This window comes from Budorcas taxicolor, chromosome 3 (assembly GCF_023091745.1).
Source record: "Budorcas taxicolor isolate Tak-1 chromosome 3, Takin1.1, whole genome shotgun sequence".
Taxonomy (NCBI): domain Eukaryota; kingdom Metazoa; phylum Chordata; class Mammalia; order Artiodactyla; family Bovidae; genus Budorcas; species Budorcas taxicolor.
This window is the reverse complement of record NC_068912.1, coordinates 50,394,014-50,417,748: the sequence shown is the minus strand read 5'-3', so window position 1 is coordinate 50,417,748 and position 23,735 is coordinate 50,394,014. Positions and strand designations below refer to the sequence as shown.

Here is a 23,735-nt window from a genome sequence, read left to right as displayed (position 1 = left end):
CATCCACCAGAGGGCAGACAGAAGCAATAACTACAATTCTGCAGCCTCAAGGAGGAAAACCACAATCACAGAAAGTAAATAAAAATGAAAATACAGAGGACTATGTCCCAGATGAAAGAAAAAGATAAAACCCTAGAAAAAATAACTAAATGAAGAGGAGATAGGCAACCTTCCAGAAAAAGAACTCAGAATAATGATAGTGAAGATGATCCAGGGTTTCGGAAAAAGAACGGAGAAGATGCAAGAAGTGTTTACCAAAGAACCTAGAAGAACTAAAGAACAAACAAGGGATAAACACTGTACTAGAAGGAATAATCCTGTCTTCAGTCTGTTCTATGAAACATGCCCAGATCTGTATATCTAATCCTGATCATTCTATTTGGACCTTTCAATCTCATCCACCTCCATTTCCTTAAAGTCTTACCTTGCTTGTATTGTCAATCTACACCTCTTTTCCTTTGAACTACATGTATGTGTCTCCGAGCCTTTGCAATTTTTTCTTGACCCTGCTTCTTCCTCGAGTGTCATTCCATTGCCCCTTTCCCTTCACCACCCAGATTTTGGAAAGTGTGTTCTGTGCTCCTTGCTCTTTTCTGCATTTCTCTCCTTAACTGTTTTCATGTTGACTTCTGCTTTCTCCTATTGACCTTTTACTTCAGTGACTGTTTGATCCCCTTCCAACAATGCTTCTCTGTGGCATCTCACACCCTTCCAACTTAAGCCTGCACACCTAGAGAAACCAACAAGAAAAACCACCACAATGATAAACCCCACACACAGCAACTAGAGTAGCCCCCACTCTGGGCAACTAAAGAAAGCCCACTAGCAACAAAGACCCAAGGCTGCCAAAAATAAAGAGCACAGTAACCTACTCCAGTATTCTTGCCTGGAGAATCCCAAAGACAGAGGAGACTGGCAGGTAGCAGTCCATAGGGCTGCAGAGTCGGACTTGACTGAAGTGACTTAGCACACGTGTGCACACATGAACAAAAAAATTCCCCTCATGGCTTCCTTTGCACTATACCTTCTTGGTTTCTAACAGGTATCCCCTGGCATACTTTCTTCTTTTTGTCTTTGGACTTCTTTTTTACTCTGCTATCCTTAAAGGTCCTCATTCACCTCCAGAGTTAACAAATATTTGCCTATTATGTAGCAGGATCTGTGCAGGCCCCAGGGATACAGGGATGAACAAACCAGAAGCTCACTGCATCTGTAGTACTTCCTTTTCTAATTTTTTAAAATTATTATTTATTTTGGGCTATGTTGGGTCTTCCAGGGAGTGGACTTTCTCTAGTTGTGGTGGTGGGGGGTATTCTTCATTGAAAGCTGGACCCTTTAGAGTGGGAAGAACAAAAATTGGATTTCCAGAAGAATATTATGAAGTTATGTAGGAAACAAACAAGCATGTATAAAGGAAACAAGATACATACATAGGAAGGAAACTCCTTCATAGAGGCCTACATCTGAGCCAACAGTTTCACATTCCTATTTTGAAGAAAAAGTTTAAAATATCATTTTATCAGACATTTTATTTTTACTAAACTTAATAATGCTAAGAAACAAATGTCTACACTGTAGAAATTAAAGAACCTGCAAGTGTACTAGAGAAAACGCTAAATGAAAAAAAAAAAAAAAAGAACAAGTATGATTTCCTCAAGATGCGACATCTAGGGTCGTACACCAAAATACAAAACTTTAAGAAAACACTTCACACAAGCCAGTTGCTGCCAGTGTACAACAACTGTATATGATTAACTAAAGTGCCTAAACTGATTTAAATTTTATCTCTTTTACTTTTGAGAAATTGCAACACTCTGTTTATAACAGCCTCTTCTTCAAAAAGACGTTATGGCAAATTACTTTAAAAAAATGCAATTTTTGTAAAGAACTTGCCACACGTTTGCTTCCCGGGAAAGAAGAGAAAATCAGTTTCTTAACATACTTTAACCCACTTTCCCCTACCTTATCAGAACCAATACATCATGGAAAACGTCTAAGTGGGAATCTTGTAATTTGGCTCATTGTACACTACGCCTCTCCACTACGCTGGATCTTATTTTTAGTTTCCAGCTTAGCTGTTAATTAGTAGTGGCTGTCACTTCTCTGTTTCATTCCCATAAACCCAGAAAAATGGATGGAGGACCATAGAGATCTTTGGTCCGAATAAAGTCTATTAGATATCATCAACAACTTTTTCCTCAGGACGATGCAGACCCAGGAAAACGGAGTTTTCCTTTTCCCACATCCCATTCTCGAGCCTGGACTTCGTTCCTCTTCCTTTCAATCTCAATTCGGGCTCCTCGCAAAGAGTCGGACACGACTGAGCGACTGAACTGAACTGAACTGAACGTTAGCAAAGCAAGTTCTTTAACGAAATCCAGCGTTCCGCTCCTTTGTCTCCAAACGTGGCTAAGAAGGCCTCAGCTGGCTGAGAGAAGGTAGTAGCAGCGACCCACCCTCGCCAGTGCACCCACCCATCGCAACCCGCCTCTGGTGCCGAAGCCCTGGCGCGTGCTCGGGTGTCTTCGGTACCGCGAGGCGCGCGCTCGCCCGGTTACTATCCCTGGGAAGGGGCTGGACCCCAGAGCGCGTGCCGGGACTGCGGCAGGCGGAAGCTGCTGGCGGAGAAGACCGGCGGTTCCCGCCGACAAGGGTGGGGGAAGGGCGGCTGCCACACCCGGAAGTTGGTCTGGAAGTGGGGGGGGGGGTAACGTGTGGGGGCGAGGCTTCCGGTAGCGCAAAGGGTATCGGGAGAGGCTTCCTGTAAAGCTTCTCTGGCTTCTGGAGGGACCACCGTTGCGGCGGCTTCGGCTTCCACCATCTGCGTTCGGGCTAAACGGTCACAGCAGACGCCGCTGCCGGTCTCCTTGTGCCTGGTTCTGTCCGTATTCGTTCCCAGGAGACCGCCTCGGTTCCGGCAGCGGCTGCGGCCGACATGTTGTGAGGCGGCGGCGCGGGTGTCTGAAGGATGGTTTGGCAGAGGCGGCGGCATCGGCTGCTGGCGGCGGCGGCGGCAGCGGGGGCTCCGGTTCTGTAGAGCCTTGCCCGCTGAGTGTCCGCCCTGTTCCGCGGCCAGACCAGTGCCCCCGGACCTTGCCTCTGCTCCGCGCCGTTGGGGAACGGTTAGACGACGGCGCACGCCCCTCTGAGGAGACACGAAGGGGGTTTTCTAGTGCTCAGATTCCGGACCACCTTGTCTTCCCCTCTCCGACCTGGGCAGTGCTGTCCCCAGAATCCTCAACACCCCCCCCCCCCCAACTTTGCTCCCAATCTCGCCTTAAATCTTTCTCACACACACGGGTGTTCCCCTCTCTCTCCAGCCACCCCTGGCCCCTTAATTTTCTGCACGCTCATCTCAGAGGGACTCCTGGATCGCTCTCCGAGGGCGGCCTTTTGAAAAATCGTCGTGGACCAGAGTTAAGGAGTTTTTAAAAGTCGGGGCGCGAGAGAGAAGGTGCGATGGCTTCCTCATCTGGCAACGATGATGATCTCACTATACCCAGAGCTGCTATCAATAAGATGATCAAAGAGACTCTCCCCAATGTCCGGGTGGCCAACGATGCCCGGGAGCTGGTGGTGAACTGCTGCACTGAATTCATTCACCTTATATCTTCTGAAGCCAATGAGATTTGCAACAAATCGGAAAAGAAAACCATCTCGCCAGAGCACGTCATACAAGGTAAGTGGTATTTGTGGGATTTTGTTTCAGAGAGGGGCCGGGGACATCCTGCTGGTCGCGTGACGCGTTCATGTCAAAGCCTTCAGTTCTGTCTCCTAGTTAGTACTGGTAACTGAAAAGCCATTGCGGGCAAGGAGGCAGCCGGTGCCTTCAGACCTCTGTGTAGTATTCTCGTGGTCCTTTCCAAATACCAAATGCAGGTGAGAGTTGCAGGCGATTAAGTCGGCTAACATCCCCCCAAAGAAAGTAGTAGTAGCGGTCTCAGGTTACAGCCAGGTAAACCTAAGCAACAAGAACTTTGCCTGCCTAAATTGAAACCTGGATCATGACAACTGAGAGAGGAAGCCAGAAGTTCTTGGAGAATTAGAATTCAGACAGGAAGTTCAAGCTTGAGTGGAGAGGGCACCTCTTTCCCACCTGACCTTTTTCACCAGTGTAGAAGAAAAGATCAATTTTCAGAACACGAGTAAAAATATTCTTAACGTAAATGTTCACAATTGTAAAGTTTATTAGTGTTGACTGAAGTATATTTTCTGCTTTAAAAATGGTTTCATGGTCCCTACCGTTCATCAACAAGTTGCCAAAGCACTCCAGTTCTGTTCTGTAAGAAAGAAGCAGTCAGTGTTCTTTAACCTTCCTTCCTTTCTTCCTTCCTTCCATAGCTTGCATTGTGCCTTAGAGGTAGGTTTTTAAAGCTTGGGTTTAAAGACTGTGAGATTTTTTTTTTCGTGGAACATTTCCCTTTTGTTTCCTGCTGTCGTCCCCGTTTAGATGTATACGCTTAAGCGTTTATTGAACACTTATGAAAGTTTAACAGTCTCTTCTCTTGTATCTTGGAAAGGATTTAGTTCAGTTAATAGGGCTTTGGGGGACCATATTCTGATGGTTTGTTTCAGGAATGGGGAGACATTTACTAGTCATAATGTTTTGGGAAGCACTTTCTGTGACTGGTGCATATAATCTTAGGGGAAGGTTGTGGTCAATTTTGAAGTGATAGCTTGCCTTCTATAATAACCCAATTAAAATTCTAACAATTTCTGGATCGCTTTTGAAGTCAGAAAAAAAGATTAATTTTAATTTAATTTTGGTAGGCAGGCAGTTATCTACCATTTTATTGTTATAATTTAACTTTTTAAAAGGTGACTTTCCTGTTATACTGAAGTAGAGGACACGTCTTCTCATAGTCACCATATACAGTATTTTACAGGAATTATTGACAGAAGTATTTTGTCATGAAATGACTTCTGTAATTTCATTTTTGATTCTTATTGATACATAAAACATACTTTGACATTTCCATTTCAGTACATAAAGAGAAAAAGAAATCCCTAGGAAAAGGTATATTTGACTTCAAAGCTAGTCTTTTACTTGTTTAGAGTACTCTGGCAAGTAAAATGAAAGCCAAGTTGTCTATTTTTCCTTTTGTGTTTTTATTTTTACATTATATGTGCAGTTGTCACAGATCTTTCACAAGATTGTCCAACACAAATAGCTGTAATTTCCTTTTATAATTCATAAAAGAGAAAACAGATCTTTTATCAACATTGCCTTTCTAATGAAAATTGCAAAAGATTTCCAAAGGATCTGCTTAAACATTTGTTTACACCACGGTAGTGGGGATCTTTCCAAAAATCTAATAACGCCTTACAATCTGTCTTCTTGGGTAGAGTTTATTCTTTTCTAGGATATATTTAGATTTCTGATTGACATGATGGAAGAAAAGTGCAGCTGTAGCTAGCAGTATGCTAGTTAAATAGCTCAACTTTGGAATATGCTAAATTCAGTTTAACGTATGAGTCAGAAAGTTCCAGTGAAAGCATTTTCCTTATGTACTGAGGATGATTTATTAATTTAAAAAAATAATGTATTGACCTGTTACAGCTTTATAAAATTACTTTTGTTTTCTTGTAACATTGCTGTTCTTAAGTGTTAGATAAGGATGTACTTAACCCCAAATTCTCCCGTTAGAGGGATAGACTTTATATATTTATAATCTCATATTGCTTAATCATTTAAAAAAATTTTTGTCTTGAGTGATTAAAATTCTTTAAAAGAAAATCTTAAGGTGTGTATTTTTTTAGGTGTTTAAAGTGTAATTTTATAGACTGACTCTGGAAAGCTGATTATGACATTTTTTTAATGCTGTTTTGTCAATTTGATTATTTAGGAATGTAAGATACATCCAAGTGGAATAATGTACATTTTAAAGTGATTTGATTCTCACATATTTAAGTTTGGATTTTTTTAGTAATAAGTTTAATGAACTAGACTTTGCTTCAGGACATTTCGCTTGCCACTTTGCTTTGCCTTCTCAGAGCAAATTTTGAGGCAGTTTTGTAAAATGCAAGCTAAAGTTGAACAAATTTTATTGCCAGTAAATCTGAAATTGTATAACCTAGTTAAAATTTTTAAAAAATTTAATACAAATATTTTGCTTGAGTTTAAGAACATGGACTTGGCATTGAAGATAACATAACACACAAATAGAGGGAGTTCTACACTTAAAAGATGTTTTTATTTTGTTTCTGGGTTTCTGTGAACACATTCTTAAATGAGTTCTAACATGTTCTGTTGCATTATGGAAAGAACTGACATTGAGTGTTAAGAACTGCAAAGTATACTGTGAAGGGTTTGGCCTTAGGCAAATCTGTTAACTAAGGTTTCCCCATTTATGTATAAATAATACTTAATGGTTTCAGGTATAATTAGCAATTACTGAGAAACAGTCAGAATTGAGAAACTTATGTGAAATACATGCTACAATTATAATTTAAAAACTTTATATGATACTGATTAAAATGTAAAGCTGAAGGTCTGTTATGTTTAACTTTATGTCATGATGCCATTTGTAAAGAGAAAATGTAAATAGGAATATTTTAAATGATATTATTTTTACTTCTGCATTTTAAATCTGTTGCTACTTTTTCTTTCTTACTTTCGTGAGAATTAGTAACTGCAAGTTAGTGAAAGTTTGAAAAAGTCTCTGAGGATTCACTTCAGCAGTTGTATTGCTCCAATCCCTCTCATGCTGGTACTTGGTAAAATACAATAAAAATGAATCACTAGAAAAACAAAATGAAAAATTTTGATACTGCATTCGATAGAAATAAAATTGCTTTCAAATTGCTATGAAGTTTCTTTTTTTCCCCAGCTTTTTGAACTATAATTGACATATAACATTGTGTAAGTTTAAAGTTTACAACCTAATGATTCGGTGTGTGTATATGTTATAAATTAATTATCACAATAAAATTAGTTAACACAGCCATCACTTCACATAGCTACAGTTTTGCTGTGAAAGCTCTTAAAATGCTTAGTTTGAGTTTCCGTACGTAACTCATTACAGACAACTATATGATGATACAGTTATGATACAGATCCACAGATCATACTTTAAGTATCCTTGTTCTAAAGCTTCAACCACAGTCTGTTTTGGAAAGTGGATTTGAAGTAGTTTTGCAATCAGGGGATCTGAGTGATTGCAAAGAAGTTGTATTGTAATAATAGTAATAATAATGAGAATAGTATTGTATTGCCTAGATAAGCATCCATACTGATACTTTTTTCCTGAAGGGACACGTGTAATTTGCATTGAACAATTTATCACACACAGGTACTTTTCAAGTTAGGACTTTACTGTCTTCTTTAAAATCAATATGTTTTTTGTTTTTGTTTTTCTTCTGCCACCCAGCAGTTAACTTTTGAATTGGCACTGTGCTAGATACTGCTAAAGATATAAAGATGAATGATATTTGTCCCGGATTCCTAGGAGTGGTGATACCATAGAGAAGGGATCCCCAAGCCCTGGTTAGAACTGGGCCACACAGCAGGAGGGTGAGCAGTGGATGAGCAGGAAGCTTCATCTGCCACTCACCATCACTTGCATTACCACCATGGAAAAATTGTCTTCCACAAAACTGGTCCCTGATGCCAGAAAGTTTGGGGACCGCTGCCATAGATGACATGAATCTTAAGGGTGTTTGTTAGGCCATTAAGCCAAGAAATCGCTTTGGCCTACCTTCTCTTAATGTATTTTAAGTGAACTACAGCACCTCCCTCCCTTAACGCACAAACAAAAGAAAGTAGAGAAATTAGTTTTGTATTTTAGTTTTTTTAAATGAAAAGCATACACTGCATTTGAAGGATAAAATAATTCACACAAATTCATGTTAAAACTTTTGGGGAGTACATCATTACTGTAAAATATAAGATATGCCTGTGTTAAAATTGTTGTTGGGTGTACATTTTTACCTTTTTTTTATATATAATATAACTGTCTGTCTTTCAAAGTGAAAAAATACTGCTAAGGGTTTTTTCCCCCCTAATATGCTGTGTGCTTTTCTGGATACAGTTTTAAGGTAGATGTCAGCAGACCTCTAAGAAACAAGTGATATGTGTTTTATCCACAAATTTTAAAATAGATGTACTATTATTCATTTTATTTATTTTTATTGTTTTAGCTTTTACTCTGAGATCCTTAGAGCCAGGGCCATCAGCAGTCCATAAAATCCCTTTGTACAAATTAGAAAAAGAAACTCCGTCCTTGAAAACCTTTATTACCATCTGCCAGAAAAAGTGCCATAATAAGAATTTAAATCTGTGATGTTTACAGTATGATTGGCTCTCCCAGATACGTTGCTGTTGTGCACTGAACAACCTGCACAGCTAAGGTGGTCCTGCTTAGGAGACATTTCCTTTGTCCTTTAAGATTCTCCTTTATGTAAAATGGGGGTATTACTACTGCATGATAACAGATTGAAATATCCCTGTTTAGGAAATGCTGTATCCAGTTAATCATATTTGTTAGCCAAAATGTGTTTAAAATTAGGATTAGCCAGTACAGTTTTGAGATTAAATTTATGGCTGCTGTTGTTGAACCATTTTTTTGAGAGTACAGTGTGCTCAGTGTTGAGAGCACAGCTTTTTCAATAAAATTTAATGTTAATCTTGGATTTACTTGCAGTTTTCTTTTGAAAGCATTGTTCTCAACCTTAATGATTTTTTAAATATAAATTTATTTATTTTGATTGGAGGCTAATTACTTTACAATATTGTATTGGTTTTGCCATATATCAACATGAATCTGCCACAGGTACACACGTGTTCCCCATCCTGAACCCCCGTCCCACCTACCTCCCCATACCATCCCTCTGGGTCATCCCAGTGCACCAGCCCCAAGCATCCTGTGTCCTGCATCGAACCTGGACTGGCGATTCATTTCACATATGATATTATACATGTTTCAATGCCATTCTCCCAAATCATCCCACCCTCGCCCTCTCCCACAGAGTCCAAAAGTCTGTTCTATAAATCTGTGTCTCTTTTGCTGTCTCGCATACAGGGTCAACCTTAATGATTTTAATAGCGATTCTTTTTTTTTTAACCCAGGCCCTCCATGGTTTAAAGTAGATTGGATTGGAGTTTTTAATATCTAATTTTGAACTCATGACATTTTGAAGAGTTGTCTCTCTATTGCATTGATTCATTAATTTTGTGAATTTAATATACCTGTTTAGCTAGAATTTAATGGGGTGGTAGTAGCTGTGTGGCTTCCCTGGTGGCTCAGTGGTAAAGAACCTTCCTGCCAATGCGAAAGATGGAGGTTCGATCCCTGGGTTGGGAAGATCCCCTGGAGTAGGAAATGGCAACCCACTCCATTATATCTTGTCTGGAGGATCCCATGGACAGAGGAGCCTGGTGGGCTATAGTGCATGGGTTCACAAGGAGTTGGACACAACTGAGTGACTAAACAACAGCAACAGTGCATAGCTGTACATTTATTTGGGTCCTGTACACTTACTAGTGTACGCTTTAAAATGTAAGAGAAAAAATAAATTTAAAAACTGAAGATGAATAATACAAAGTCCAAGTTAGGTAAGGAACTCCTCTGTGTTGGACATTGTGTTAAATGCCTTCAGTTAATTACTTGTTGATTCCTCCAACCCTTAAAGTAATAAAGTACAATAATATAATAATGAATGCTTTATTTTGCTCCTCTGTGGGCCAAACTCTGTTCTTAGCTCTTTGTTTATATTAATTCATTTATTTTTAGTAACAACATGATCTGATGAAATGTAGGTACTGTTATTCTTGTTTTCTAAGAACAGGGGTGAAGGAACATAAGTCACACAGCTAATCTAAGAGCTGGGAGTCAATTCCTGGCAGCCTTAGGGGCTGCATGCTTAACCATTATAGTGCTTCTGATTGTAGGAAGATATTATAAAATAGACACTTTGTTCTCGTTTTAGAGATGGAAAATTGAAGCATAGATTAAGCGACATATCCAAGGTTATACAAATACAGTGAGAACTAAGTTTCAAATTCTGTTTTCAAAAAGGGGAGATTACTTCTGTCTAAAAGCAAGAGAATTCCAGAAAAGCTTCTATTTCTGGTACATTAAAGCCTTTGACTGTGTGGATCACAACAAACTGTGGACAATTCTTAAAGAGATGGAATTACCAGACTACCTTACCTGCCTCCTGAGAAGTCTGTATGCAGGTCAAAAAGCAACAGTTAGAACCAGACCTGGAGCAGCGGACTGGTTCCAAATCAGGAAAGGAGTATGTCAAGGCTGTATGCTGTCACCCTGCTTATTTAACTTATATGCAGAGTACCTCATGCGAAATCCTGGGCTGGATGAAGCACAAGCTGGAATCAAGATTGCTGGGAGAAATATCAATAACCTCAGATACACAGCTGACTCCACCCTTATGGCAGAAAGTGAAGAACTAAAGAGCCTCTTAATAAAAGTGAAAGAGGAGAGTGAAAAAGTTGGCTTAAAACTCAACATTCAAAAAACTAAGATCATGGCATCTGGTCCTATCTCTTCATGTCAAATAGATGGGGAAACAATGGAAGCAGTGAGAGACTTTATTTTCTTGGGCTCCAAAATCACTGCAGATGGTGACTGAAGCCATGAAATTAAAAGACGCTTGCTCCTTGGAAGAAAAGTTACGACCCACCTAGACAGCATAGTAAAAAGCAGAGACATTAACTTTGCTAACAAACATCCATCTAGTCAAAGCTATGGTTTTTCCATTTGTCGTGTGTGGATGTGAGAGTTGGACTGTAAAGAAAGCTGAGTCCCAGGGAATTGATGCTTTTGAAGTGTGGTGTTGGAGAAGACTCTTTAGAGTCCCCTGGACTGCAGGGAGATCCAACCAGTCCATTCTGAAGGAAATCAACCCTGGATATTCATTGGAAGGACTGACGCTGAAGCTGAAACTCCAATACTTTGGCCACCTGATGTGAAGAACTGACTCATTTGAGAAGACCCTGATGCTGGGAAAGATTGAAGGCAGGAGGAGAAGGGGACGACAGAGGATGAGATGGTTGGATGGCATCACCGACTCAATGGACATGAGTTTGAGCAAGCTCCGGGAGTTGGTGATGGACAAGGAAGCCTGGTGTGCTACAGTCCATGGGGTCGCAAAGAGTCAGACACTACTGAGCCACTGAACTGAACTGATTTCTATCTAGGAGGATCAGGCAAGCTTAATTTGAAGACAGTTTGATCTGGATTGTGAGTGAATTACTGTCAGCATGAATATGGGAAACCAGTGCCTATTGGGAAACACTGAGTGGTCAGGTTTAGCAAAGTATTCAGGGATTTAATGGCAGAAATAAAGCTGGAAAGGTAGCTGGGGCTAGATCCTGGAGGATCTTGTAGGGCTAAGGAAATAAAACTTTTCTTTAGATTCTAGTGGAACACCATAAGTCATTTACTAGTTTCTTTTGATATTATTTCCAGCCAGTATTATTGAAAATATACTACTATGCTTGTGCCTTTAAAAAGAGAAAATACGAATGAAAAGCTTTGGCTTCTAGCATTAACACTTAAAAAATAATGTCTGTCAATTCAAGTAAAAAATTTAGGCTGCCTAGTTTTCACTTAATTTCCTACTGTACTCCCAAGCTCCTTGAGGCCAGGAATTAGGTGGTAGTTAATTTGGTAATTTGGTAAATAGAATTCAGAATAATGTCTTATTGAAATTTGGGGAGGGTCAAAAGATGGGATCTCTTAAGTTAAAATTCAAGTAGTAGCAGTCTACTTCTTGACATCAGGTTATTTCTAAAGATGGTTGATGAAAACAGCTTAACATGACGAAATAATTTAAAACTGTAAATCACTCAAGATGCCTTTAAAAACTTCAGCTTACATGGGAATGTACATTTTAAAGGTATATTTGGTTTCTCCCTGAAAAGCAGATTCAGTGAGAACTTAGGGCATCTTTAGTGAGGGAGTCTGGTTCATCATAACTGTTGAAAATCTGTAAAAATAAGTTCATTTACTATGTTTTTTACCACCTGTATTTCATTGTTGGTTCAGAAGGCAAAATATGAGTTTGGGGCATTAGTCAACATATAGAAAACTATATAATTTTAAATACTGTGAACCAAAAGGAAATTTTATGCTTTGTCTTTCTAGATTACAGAGGCATTATTTTCTTATAAATTTTTCTTTCTAAATGTGAAAAAATAGAATATTTTGTTGATGTTTCTTTTATCCTTATCGTCTTTCTTTATCTCAGTTTTTCTGCCACATCACTTTAAATATTTCTGCAGTATTTCTTGTAAGTTTGATTTTCAGGGTCTTTGACTGAATAAATTCCGAATTTTATAAGTTATTTCCATCAGTATTTCTTAAACTTGGCAGGTTGAGTGTCTTTGCTAAAAATAGTTTCCTGTTGGTATATTAGACAAAAGAACTTAATTCCTCCTATCCTACTGTAAGTTAGATAAAGCTTATATTACCAGCCTACTTTTTCTAAGCCGTTTTATTAACAAATATATTCCAAATATTTCCTTTTTTGTATTCTTTGAGAAAATCACTGACTTAATGATTTATTTACTATGGTATAGGAAAAAATGTTTTCTTGGTAAAACCACATGTTCTTACATTGGGCCTTTTTTTTCTTTCCTCACAGGAAATGCTTTAGTTTTTAAAAAACTAAAAAGAAAAGGAAAAGTGAAGCCCTGTGCCTTGATATGTTCCTTAAGTTTTAACTAATTTGCAATCTAATATTAAGAAAGCTGATAAAATATTTTGTCTTAGCCATATGGATGATTATTGTGCACCGTAAAATAGGTAAAATTATTAGAAGACAATAGTCTTCCGCTCCAAATACCTCCCTCCACCACCCCCACCACCCCATTGGCAAGCTTCACAAAATATTCCGCTGGTGAAGAAAAAGTGGTGTTTTATCACTTTCTGATATTTTCATATTTTCATTTTCCCAGCACTAGAAAGTTTAGGCTTTGGCTCTTATATCAGTGAAGTAAAAGAAGTCTTACAAGAATGCAAGACAGTAGCATTAAAAAGAAGAAAGGCCAGTTCTCGTTTGGAAAATCTCGGCATTCCCGAAGAAGAATTATTGAGACAGCAACAGGAATTATTTGCAAAAGTAAGTAACACATATTAACTTATTTCATGTGAATCTGACCCTTTTTTGTACACCAAAATCATACTGTTTTCTAAAATAATTTCCCAAGTCAATATGCATGTCCAAAATTTTGTTTTTGTGGCTGATTGTTTGATCATAGAGTCTGATGTTAGATCTGGCCAGTTTGACTCTATTTGGCCGGCTATTTACTTTACATAAAAGTAAATATTTGCAGCAGCCTGTTTTCTGAGGAGAACAACTCCAAATGACTACTGAGACTTTACTTTGATGTTTTTTTCAGGCAGAATGACCATTTAAAAGCATGAAAAGTATACCTTAACATTCGTAAGATTTAAACTGATGGACTGGTGAGAAAATATTTTATCAAATTTTTAGACGAATGGCATATAAAAAAAATCTGACTAACGTTTACTTTTTAGTTAACTTAGGTCTTTACTGCACCTTTAAAACACTCTGATCTTAAAAACTTTGAAGGGCCAGTGGAACAGAGAAAGGCAGAAAATTTTTCTCCTTTTTCGCTTGTTCTAATGTCCCGTCTGTGGAAGATTAGCAACAAGAACTATTTGTTATTTCCCTCTATTTTTAAAGAAAGGAGACCACCGGGAGCTGGAATTGAGTGGAGTTTGTGACTAGCCTCTCAGAATTTCTCCAGTGTTACTGCTCTGCCATCTTCTTGGCCTGCCTTAGCCCATTGTCAGAATCCTGGGTGCCTTCTTCATTCCCTTCCAGGTCCCTTGGTGACAGTAGAAACAAGCTCTGTAATATATTTTGGATCATCCCTCTGTGGAAGATCATATTTTCCAAAGATGACCACTATAGTATCTCTTACCCTTTGTCTCCATGACTCACTGTGCCTTCGTATTACAGCAGAGGCAACAAAGGCTGGCAGCCTTCATTATCTGATAAAAATACCTAGGGATGAGGATTAGGAGATGAAGAAGCCCATGCAGCATGCAACACAGTTTCCATGTGGAGTGAATAACCCAACAACTAGTATGCACATATACCCCATGCTGATGCAAAGAAAAAGCTTTCCATCAGTCCTTTCCACTCAGGCATGGGATGCACTGGGCCTGGTCCAGAATACCCACAGGCAAGAGCAAGAAGAAGAAATTGAGAGGGAAAAATTGGCCTTCCCTCCTCCTCTGCCAGGTTCCTTGAAGCTGGGGAGCAGGTAGTTACAGTGTACAAAGGTTCTTTTCTTTTAAAAAAAAAAAGTATTTATTTATTTATGTTTGTGCTGGGTCTTCATTGGTATGTGAACTTTTCTGTAGTTGCAGTCAGCAGGGGCTACTCTCTAGTTGCAGTGCAGGAGCTTCTCCTTGCGGTGGATTTTCTTGCCATGGAGCTCGAGCTCCAGGGCGCACAGGCTTCAGTAGTTGCAGCTCCTGGGCTCTACAGCACAGGCTCAGTAGTTGTGATACACAGGCTTAACTGTTCTACGGCATGTGGGATCTTTCCGGGTCAAGAATCGAACTCGCGTCTCCTGTGTTGGCAGGCGAATTACCATTGAGCCACGAGGGAAACCCTACAGTGATTCTTGAATGACTGAATATTCACTCCATGTAATACTGAGAGCTTAATAACCTGGTTGTTAAGAATGCAGATCACTGACCAAGGCTAAATTTATCATCAGGGACTGAGATATCTTAATCATATTTTCACTTGCTCTTCTCTGTACCTTCTTCCTGTTTACCCTACAAAGGCAGGAGCAAGGAATTACAAACTTGAAGATTTACAAGAACAGCTTAAAAAATGGTCCATTCCATTTCTGGGTACTACTGAAATGCTCAGATTGCTCAAGCAGACTGTCTATAAGTACTGTCTATAAGTATAATAAAGCATTGAACTCACTTTCCAGTGGGAAGATCTTGAAAGTTAGACCTAAATCATTGGGTCAGAGGTGATTCTCTGGTAAAGAGGATATAAAATACAGTGTTTCAGTTCCGTAGAGATACTTATTTCATCATAGGAATAGTGCTTTGTGGTCCTTTATAATTGTCTGTCCCTGCCCATAGTTTGTAAGCTCGCTGACGGCTGGACCTATTATTAATTGTATCTTTAGAAAATCCCATGGACGGAGGAGCCTGGAAGGCTGCAGTCCATGGGGTCGCTGAGGGTTGGACACGACTGAGCAACTTCACTTCCACTTTTCACTTTCATGCATTGGAGAAGGAAATGGCAACCCACTGCAGTGTTCTTGCCTGGAGAATTCCAGGGACGGGGGAGCCTGGTGGGCTGCCGTCTATGGGGTCTCACAGAGTCGGACACGACTGAAGTGACTTAGCAGCAGCAGCAGCACCCATCTAACATGGTAACTAGCACAGGGGGAGTATTCAATAAATATTTGTTGAATAAATGACTGAGTTAAATTGATGAGTCAGGGAAGCACAGAACTCTAGGGGTGGAACAGACTTTTGAAATCATTTACTTTAACCTTGATCTTCTAAATTATGATTCTGAAGTTTGAGGAGGTTCAAGAATCTATTCACCATTATGAAAAAAAAAGGAGGTGGGGAGAAGTGAGGCTGTTTTTTCCCTACAAAGTTCTGGCTTCTCACTTGAAAATGGAAGACAGATTTGGTTTGAATAGAAGAGGTGAGAACTGCTACAAGTTACTATAATTACTATTAGAACTAGGAAATACCATTTTAGGTCTTTTCCAGATTAGCTCCATAACTGATGTCTTTATAGTCATTAACAACCAGTTTGGTTTAAGTATTTACATTTTAAGTTATCAAACACTAGACACCAGATACCATTTAAACTGATAAGGAAGATAAAGCTTACCAATGTTTATTGAGTTCTAACCATGTGTTAATCATGTGCCAAGTGATTTACCAGTATTATTTAATCCTCACAACATAGAAAACAGGTACTTAAGTAGAAAAGCCTTTGAGGCAGGCACGACCACATGCAAACAGTGTTGTAATCCATATGAATAGGAGGTACCAATGGAGGATTGAAAGTTTTTTTAAAAAGCTAGTGGCTATTATTTATTGAGTCTCTACTATGGGAGATCACCTACAGGGTGCCAACGTAAATATTTGATAAAGGGAAAGATGCTCTGCTAAATACTTTATATACTTTGCAGAGTTTTTAATGAACAAAACAAATTTTACTGTATCCATTTACACTTTAAGAAACAGACTCAGAGATGGAGAGACTTTCATGAGATCATTTGTTCTACAGATATTTGTTATTAAAGTCTTCACTATTTACCAGATACAGTGCTAGTTGCTAATCTTATAATAGTGTAAAAAAAGACGGGGTTATGTCATCATGAAGCTTAGTTTACTGGGAAGGATTGACTTAGACAAATGAAATGGGTAAATATCTTCTGACTTCAAAACCTGTGCTCTTTCTACAATACTGTGCTAATACTCTAGCCACCATTTTGTTTACTTAAATTTTATTTTGGAACTTTTAAGTGGAAGGAATGTACTTTATCATTTCTATGACAAAAAATTGAATGAAGGAAATAATCTACTGGCTGCAAATTCTGTCTTCACTTTTCTGCCCTTGTCATCTGGGTTTTTTTTTTTTTTCTCCCTTATCTCCTTTCTGTCTTGCCATGACCTGTGGATAAAAAATACCCTAGTATTTCTTTGCTCTTGTGAGAAAAATCAGAAGAGAAGTAAAATTATTGTAGCTGCTTAGTACTTTTCCTAGAGCGCATAGTATTAATACCTTAGTCTAAAATATGAATGGAACTGATAAATTATTATACCATCTTTTTCTTAATTTTTATTTCACATAATCATTTAGACTTTATTTTACATACTAACAAAAAGCAGCCTCTTTTGAAGCTGTCTTTCAGTGCTAGCAGCAAATATTTGAAAAGGAGGTACCACTAATATGTTGAGGTTAAAGTTAACTGTAAATTGTAAATGAATCATATTAGTATGTGGGAGTGAGAGTCTTAAAACGTAATGAAAATTTCCAGAAGAAGTGGGTTAGCAAGTAATGCCTATTTACTTCTCTTTCACGTTTCCATTTTAGAAGGAAAACACTTTGGATGGATTGGGTAAGAAGCAAAATGGAAGGAAATAAGAATAAATACCACTGAAAATTTTAATTTATAGACATGAATACAAATAATATTTATCAATCAGTATTGATTTTAAAGGTATCAGAGTGCTTTGTGAAAGTATGGGTGCTGATATGGGGCAATGGTACCTAAAAAAGTCAGTTAAATTTTAAGTATAACCAGTACATGTCTTTGCAGATCATTGAACAAACTAGAATATAATGAACAAACTGAGATAAAGCAGCTTTGCAATAAAACCTGTATAGAGACTTGAGATTATTTGAATTTTTTTTGTGCCACAAAATTATACCTATTTATAGTTGATTAGACCACAGAGTAGATATTTTTAAGTTGATTAAATTGATATATTTGGTTTGCCCTACAATTTTCAAGTATTTTCTGTGAAGTATTCTTAGTCTGTTTTGAACTCTGGGTATTCCTGCCATAATAGTAAATATGCCTGTGTATTATGGAAATATTTTCCATATTTCTTTATTAAAATAGGTAGAAGTAGTTACTAGAATACCTGGTCTTTAATTTCCTAAACAAACACAAAAAACATTTTTGTCCCAGAGGGGAAGTATAATATAGATACCTTAACATCTGTTATATGAGGTTGACTACTCATGAGGAAGGTATAAAGAGATCTCCAAGTACAGATTTTAATGTAGAAGTGTGCCAGTTACTAAGCAGTTGTTTCAGCATGAAATCCCCTTCCTGTGCTAGCTTTGAGAATGGACCCAGTAGTCTGTAAACCGTGTTTCTGCTGTTCTAGCTGACTTCCCTAGACTCTGCTGCTAATGGGGGCCTCTGAAGGGAGATTACATGGCCGGGTGGAAGAAAGCACTTGTTCCTTTCTTTTACTTCCAGTTGGCTTCAGGTTCCTTTGAGCAACACAGCAATGCTTCACCCTGGCTGCATCAGTTTTTTCCTGTAGCAGCAACTGAATCTGGTTTGCAATTTCTCTAATACTTAACAGAACCAACCCGAACATGCATCCCCTTCCTCAGGTATGTGGGTCTCAAACCTTGGGGCCCTCTTCTAAACTTAAGAGATGGTAGTACCAGCCAAATACACTCCTTCTTCAGAAGTCTGAGTTTCAGTTCTGTGGTTGGCTCCTCAAACCTAAGTTTTAAAAATTTCAGCCTCTTCCCTTGTTTCAATTTTAAGGTTGATGGTTGCTTCCTGTAGTTGCCACACACAAATCTTAGTGTTTGTTTCTTGCCTCTTCAATTACCTAGTTATCACCTTTATACTTGGTTAATGATCTTTTATATTTATATTCTTTCTGTTTCCCTAACTAGTGTGACTTAGTCTATCTCCTTCAGTTCAGTTCAGTTCAGTCGCTCAATCGTGTCCGACTCTTTGCGACCCCATGAATCGCAGCACGCCAGGCCTCCCTGTCCATCACCATCTCCCGGAGTTTACTCAGACTCACATCCATCGAGTCCGTGATGCCATCCAACCATCTCATCCTGGGTCGTCCCCTTCTCCTCCTGCCCCCAATCCCTCCCAGCATCAGAGTCTTTTCCAATGAGTCAGTTCTTCGCATGAGGTGGCCAAAGTACTGGAGTTTCAGCTTTAGCATCATTCTTTCCAAAGAAATGCCAGGGTTGATCTCCTTCAGAATGGACTGGTTGGATCTCCTTGCAGTCCAAGGGACCCTCAAGAGTCTCCTCCAACACCACAGTTCAAACGCATCAATTCTTCGGCGCTTAGCCTTCTTCACAGTCCAACTCTCACATCCATACATGACCACAGGAAAAACCGACTAGATGGACCTTAGTCGGCAAAGTAATGTCTCTGCTTTTGAATATACTATCTAGGTTGGTCATAACTTTTCTTCCAAGGAGTAAGCGTCTTTTAATTTCATGGCTGCAGTCACCATCTGCAGTGATTTTGGAGCCCCCAAAAATAAAATCTAACACTGTTTCTACTGTTTTCCCATCTATTTCCCATGAAGTGATGGGACCAGATGCCATGATCTTCGTTTTCTGAATGTTGAGCTTTAAGCCAACTTTTTCACTCTCCTCTTTCACTTTCATCAAGAGGCTTTTTAGCTCCTCTTCACTTTCTGCCATAAGGGTGGTGTCATCTGCATATCTGAGGTTATTGATACTTCTCCCGGCAATCTTGATTCCAGCTTGTGTTTCTTCCAGTCCAGCGTTTCTCATGATGTACTCTGCATATAAGTTAAATAAGCAGGGTGACAATATACAGCCTTGACATACTCCTTTTCCTATTTGGAACCAGTCTGTTGTTCCATGTCCAGTTCTAACTGTTACTTCCTGACCTGCATACAGGTTTCCCAAGAGGTAGGTCAGGTGGTCTGGTATTCCCATCTCTTTCAGAATTTTCCACAGTTTATTGTGATCCACACAGTCAAAGGAGTGGAGTCTAATCTCCTTATTGACCCCAAATAATACTGGAAGGAATCAGGAACAAACCTACTGGGGAAAATAGTATTTCAGAAGTACTTAAAGAAAGAGAGGGATTACAGTAGGTGAAAATCAGATTTCGAAAAGATTGACTATCAGCATGAGTAAAGGTAGCAAAAACGGGAGAGTATGAAGTATAATTGGAAAACATTTTATGTTCTAGGTGGGGTGTTTTTTTTTTTTTTAGCACTAGGGAAATACTTTGAAAGAAGATTAGAGAAAATATAGTGGAGCAGACCGTAATTTGGAGGGTCTAAATTCTAGGCTGAGAAATTTGGACTTAATTGGTAACAATTAAATGATTTTTTAATGTATTATAATTACCCCCAGGGAATGTTTGGATAATAAATTCATAACATTATTAAGAAAAGTTAGAAATGTACATGGTAAAAAAAATCTTAATCTTAAGGTTATGCTGAGCATTATTGTTTTCCCACAAAACATTCATTTATTCAGAAATCCTTGGGGCCTATATGTTGGGAAGGCAGCAGTGAATATGGAAACGTTTTCTATTCTCAAGTCTAGAGGAGAAAAAAGATAATATACTCAGGTAACTAGAGAACAAAATAGATAGCTATGGGAACGCATAGAGAATTATAGACTATGAAATAGAGCAGAGAATGTGACCTAGAAAAATCAAGAAAACTGATGTGTCTTTTAAATACTGGCAAGCAATTGGAATCAGGCTAAAAGATTAATTCTGAAAAAAGGCAGAAATGGAGAAACAACATTGTTTTGGTAAACTCTTAATGGGAAATTATGTGATTTTTTTTCGAGAACAGATTCATTTTTCCCTTCTTGGTGTGGTTTTTCTGCTAAGAGATGAAATTAAGTTGGGAAGGAACCATGTAATGCATGTGGATGTACCTTGGTTTCTCAGATCCAGTGGTGGTTTTTATAGAAGTTATTTAAAATGAATGGATTTTAACTATCCTACTTAAATTCAGTACTAGATAAGTAGTTTCACTAGTTTGTATGTGGGAAGGGTATGTTCTGTGTGTGTGTGTGCGTGCACGCATACATATGTGTGCATTTATAAAGAGGGGAAAGGGACAGAGGAAGAAAGAAATGTATCCATAGGGTAGGGAACTAAGATAGAAACTTAAAAGAAAGATCAAGATAGGTATTGCTTTCATGTTCGGTACTTTTCTGTAGCAGAGGTACTATACTAGTGAAATTCTAAACCACAGATAAAATTTTTAGATTGCAAGTATTTACGTCAAAATTATAAGTTGAGAGGGCAGAAGAGTCAGGTGAAACAAAAGAGACACAGACACAGGGAAAAGAAAACCAAAGAGAGAATGTTGTGATTTTTCTGTGAACTTTTTTAGGTTCTTCAGTTGAACCATTATGTGACATAAAAGAGAATTGAGAAGAAGCAGTCTCTCATTATATTTTCTTACAGAGTTCATGTTGTCCTGATGTACAAAAACTACAGTGGTTGGAAAATACCCAATTTAATAATGACTAAGTTTATGGTTGGCTTAATATACAAAGTGTGCATGTTACAGGTTTAAAAAAAATTTTTTTCTATGTCTTTTGTGTTTAGGCTAGACAGCAACAAGCGGAATTGGCCCAACAGGAATGGCTTCAAATGCAGCAAGCTGCCCAACAAGCCCAGCTTGCTGCTGCATCAGCAAGTGCATCCAACCAGGCAGGATCTTCTCAGGATGAAGAAGATGATGATGATATCTGAAATTCACCAGCTGAGTTTCTGTTTCCTTTAAAATGTTTTTCCCTGCACAAGAAAACAGTGAAAAAAATGCTTATCTGTAATTTTGCATCTTGGTGGACTTGCCATTGGTATTCTAGGGATATCTGCTGTTAAGTTTCATCTGTTGTGTGCTATTCATGTAAAATCTGTCTCTTTGAACTGTTGAAAATTTAAGGTTCAGTATAATATCAATTTTGAATTTTTAATGGTGTTTATGAAATTTTAGATAGCAGTGAGTCTGTTTGATCAATAAACAGTGTTACAGAAAACTTCAAGTTTATAAAAATACAGTGAAATTTATACAGAAGCTCTAAATCTTCATTTGCATTTCCTCTGCCCTTTTAACTAAACTAAAAATTGGGAATTTTAAATTATTTGGGGGAGGTGCTGTGTGATATAGTAGACATTAGATCAGGTTGGTGAAAAAACAAAGCTCAGTTTTGCAGTATCTGGATTTTCTCTTTTAAAATGAGTATATGCATACAGGCAATAAACATACATGCTCAGATAAATATACTTGTTTAAAAAAGATCTCAAAACAAGGCATTCAAAAACTAGAAAGGAGTATGTTCAATAGTAGTTGTAAAATTTGGTAGGTTATTTTTTCAATTTTGTTTTTATTTTATGTAGAGCTAAAAACTCGTTTTATTATAGCATAATTCATCTTCAGCTACACTATTACATTTCAAAGACTGCCCAGTTTTGAGGACTGTCATGATTCTTAGTATTTCACTCCAGTAATCATTAATAGTATTACTTGCTTAGTCCATCTTGTGAAACAATTGCTTAGGTTGCATTGGTTGGTTCACGAATATTAAGACCTTTGCTAGGGGAAAGAAATGACAGTTAATGAGCATGCTTGTTATAAGAGGGGATTCTTTTTGTAATTTAACTTGTAGTTATAGTTTCCTTGTTGTTTGTTTTTAGCGTTACTTTTACAGTTTCTTGACTAGATGGCCTAGAATGTCCAATACTTCCTTTGAAATGGCATCATTATCTCCATCATAATTGAGTGATAGCTTTAAAAAATGTTTTGTTTAAGAAAATGTGTCATAATTGATTAGCCCTATATGAAACATAAATAATTTTAACCTGCTTATTAAAAGGGAAAAGCTTTAATTTGGTTCTAATAAGTAAAGTATGATAGTGATTTTTATAGGAATCCAGTGTTTTGAAGAACTGGCCTATTGTGTTTATATTTTGAAAACAAAATGGAAAAGCCACTTGAAATAGTATGAAGTAATCTAAATTACTATGTCAGTTGCCAAATCATTTAAATTTGTGTATTCACCAGGTCTAAAGATAGATTGTGGCTGCTAGAATTCCAGTTTTAATTGAAGAGCTAAAAAAGTCAAATGTTCAAGTATTAGATTTCTTAATGATCATATTTTGCAGTTTTATAAAAAGTGAAATATTGTTATACATTTATTAAATACACTTCTTCCATGCCACAAATAGGTTAATCCTGCTGAACGTTTGAGTTAAAGGTGATACTGTACCCATGAGTGCGTTTGAACAAGATAGAAGGGATTGTTTTTTTAAAAGTTTAAGTACCAAAGGTAGTCTAGTCTAAGAAATAATAAGTTAATAAGTGTTGGCTTTTCTAATTTGTACTGTAACATCCTTATACTTTCTATTTTAAGTGTATCTGTTTCTTAGGAAAAAACATAGATATTTTCCATACCTTTTTTTTGATGCAGAGTTCAGGTTAATTAATATTTACTGCATCTGATAATGTATTATATGTTCAAATCCTAGTGACTTTCATTTTGACATTCTTGTGATTTTCATATGCTGTATTCTTCAAGCAATAAAATCTGATGTGTTTTATAAATTGTTTTTATATTTAATGATCTGTAAAGATTAATGGCATGAGATTTCTGTTATTACCATTTTTACTAGTTTCAAGAATCTTAGGCCCCCCAAAACAATTTTGATCTTTTGGTATATACTACTTGACTTTCTCCTTTGTTTACTGGTTTCTTAGAAAATATGGTTTTACTTGTATTTTTGTAATTTACAGTCTTAGGATGCAGGCATAACAGAGCTAATTCAGCAGTGTTTTAGTTGATTTTTTAGCAGTTAACTATTATATTCTGTCTTTTGTTGAGATTTTTAAAATCTTTTGGAGAGAGAAACAAAATTTTTAGTATTCTTGAGAAATAAAGTTATTGTTTGGTAAGTATTTTCCCCACCTCCTTGAATATGTCTGTCTTTTTCAGCAGGCTATCAGATTGATAAGTGTTGAAAAGGCATCAGTTTTTAAAATTACATATACCATACATGTAGAAGAGTACATAAATAAGGGTTTTCACAGATTAAATGTATTCATTTTGCCACCTTCAGATTAAGAAACAGTATTGTGAACATCCCAGAAGCTCTCCTCTTCCCCTATCGCCACACCTTCTTCTTCCTCCCCAGAAGTAACTACTGTTCTGACTTCTAAAATCAGTTTGCCTGTCTTTTATTT

At 37.7% G+C, this 23,735-nt stretch overlaps 1 protein-coding gene across 1 annotated transcript; it reads left to right on the top strand.

Annotated features, from left to right (window-relative positions):
* The first annotated feature begins 2,769 nt into the window (after nt 1–2,769).
* Nucleotides 2,770–22,966, top strand: DR1 (down-regulator of transcription 1). Its single transcript, XM_052637348.1, has 3 exons — nt 2,770–3,679; nt 12,920–13,083; nt 21,101–22,966. Exons 1-3 carry the CDS (start codon nt 3,460–3,462, stop codon nt 21,245–21,247), a joined length of 531 nt encoding a protein of 176 aa, XP_052493308.1. The 5' UTR covers nt 2,770–3,459; the 3' UTR covers nt 21,248–22,966.
* Nucleotides 22,967–23,735: the final 769 nt, after the last annotated feature.

Coding starts and splice junctions, on each gene's coding strand:
- DR1 (XM_052637348.1), top strand. CDS start 3,460: ATGGCTTCCTCATCTGGCAACGATGATGATCTCACTATACCCAGAGCT. Junction 3,680..12,919: donor GCCAGAGCACGTCATACAAG/GTAAGTGGTATT, acceptor TCATTTTCCCAG/CACTAGAAAGTTTAGGCTTT. Junction 13,084..21,100: donor AACAGGAATTATTTGCAAAA/GTAAGTAACACA, acceptor TTTTGTGTTTAG/GCTAGACAGCAACAAGCGGA.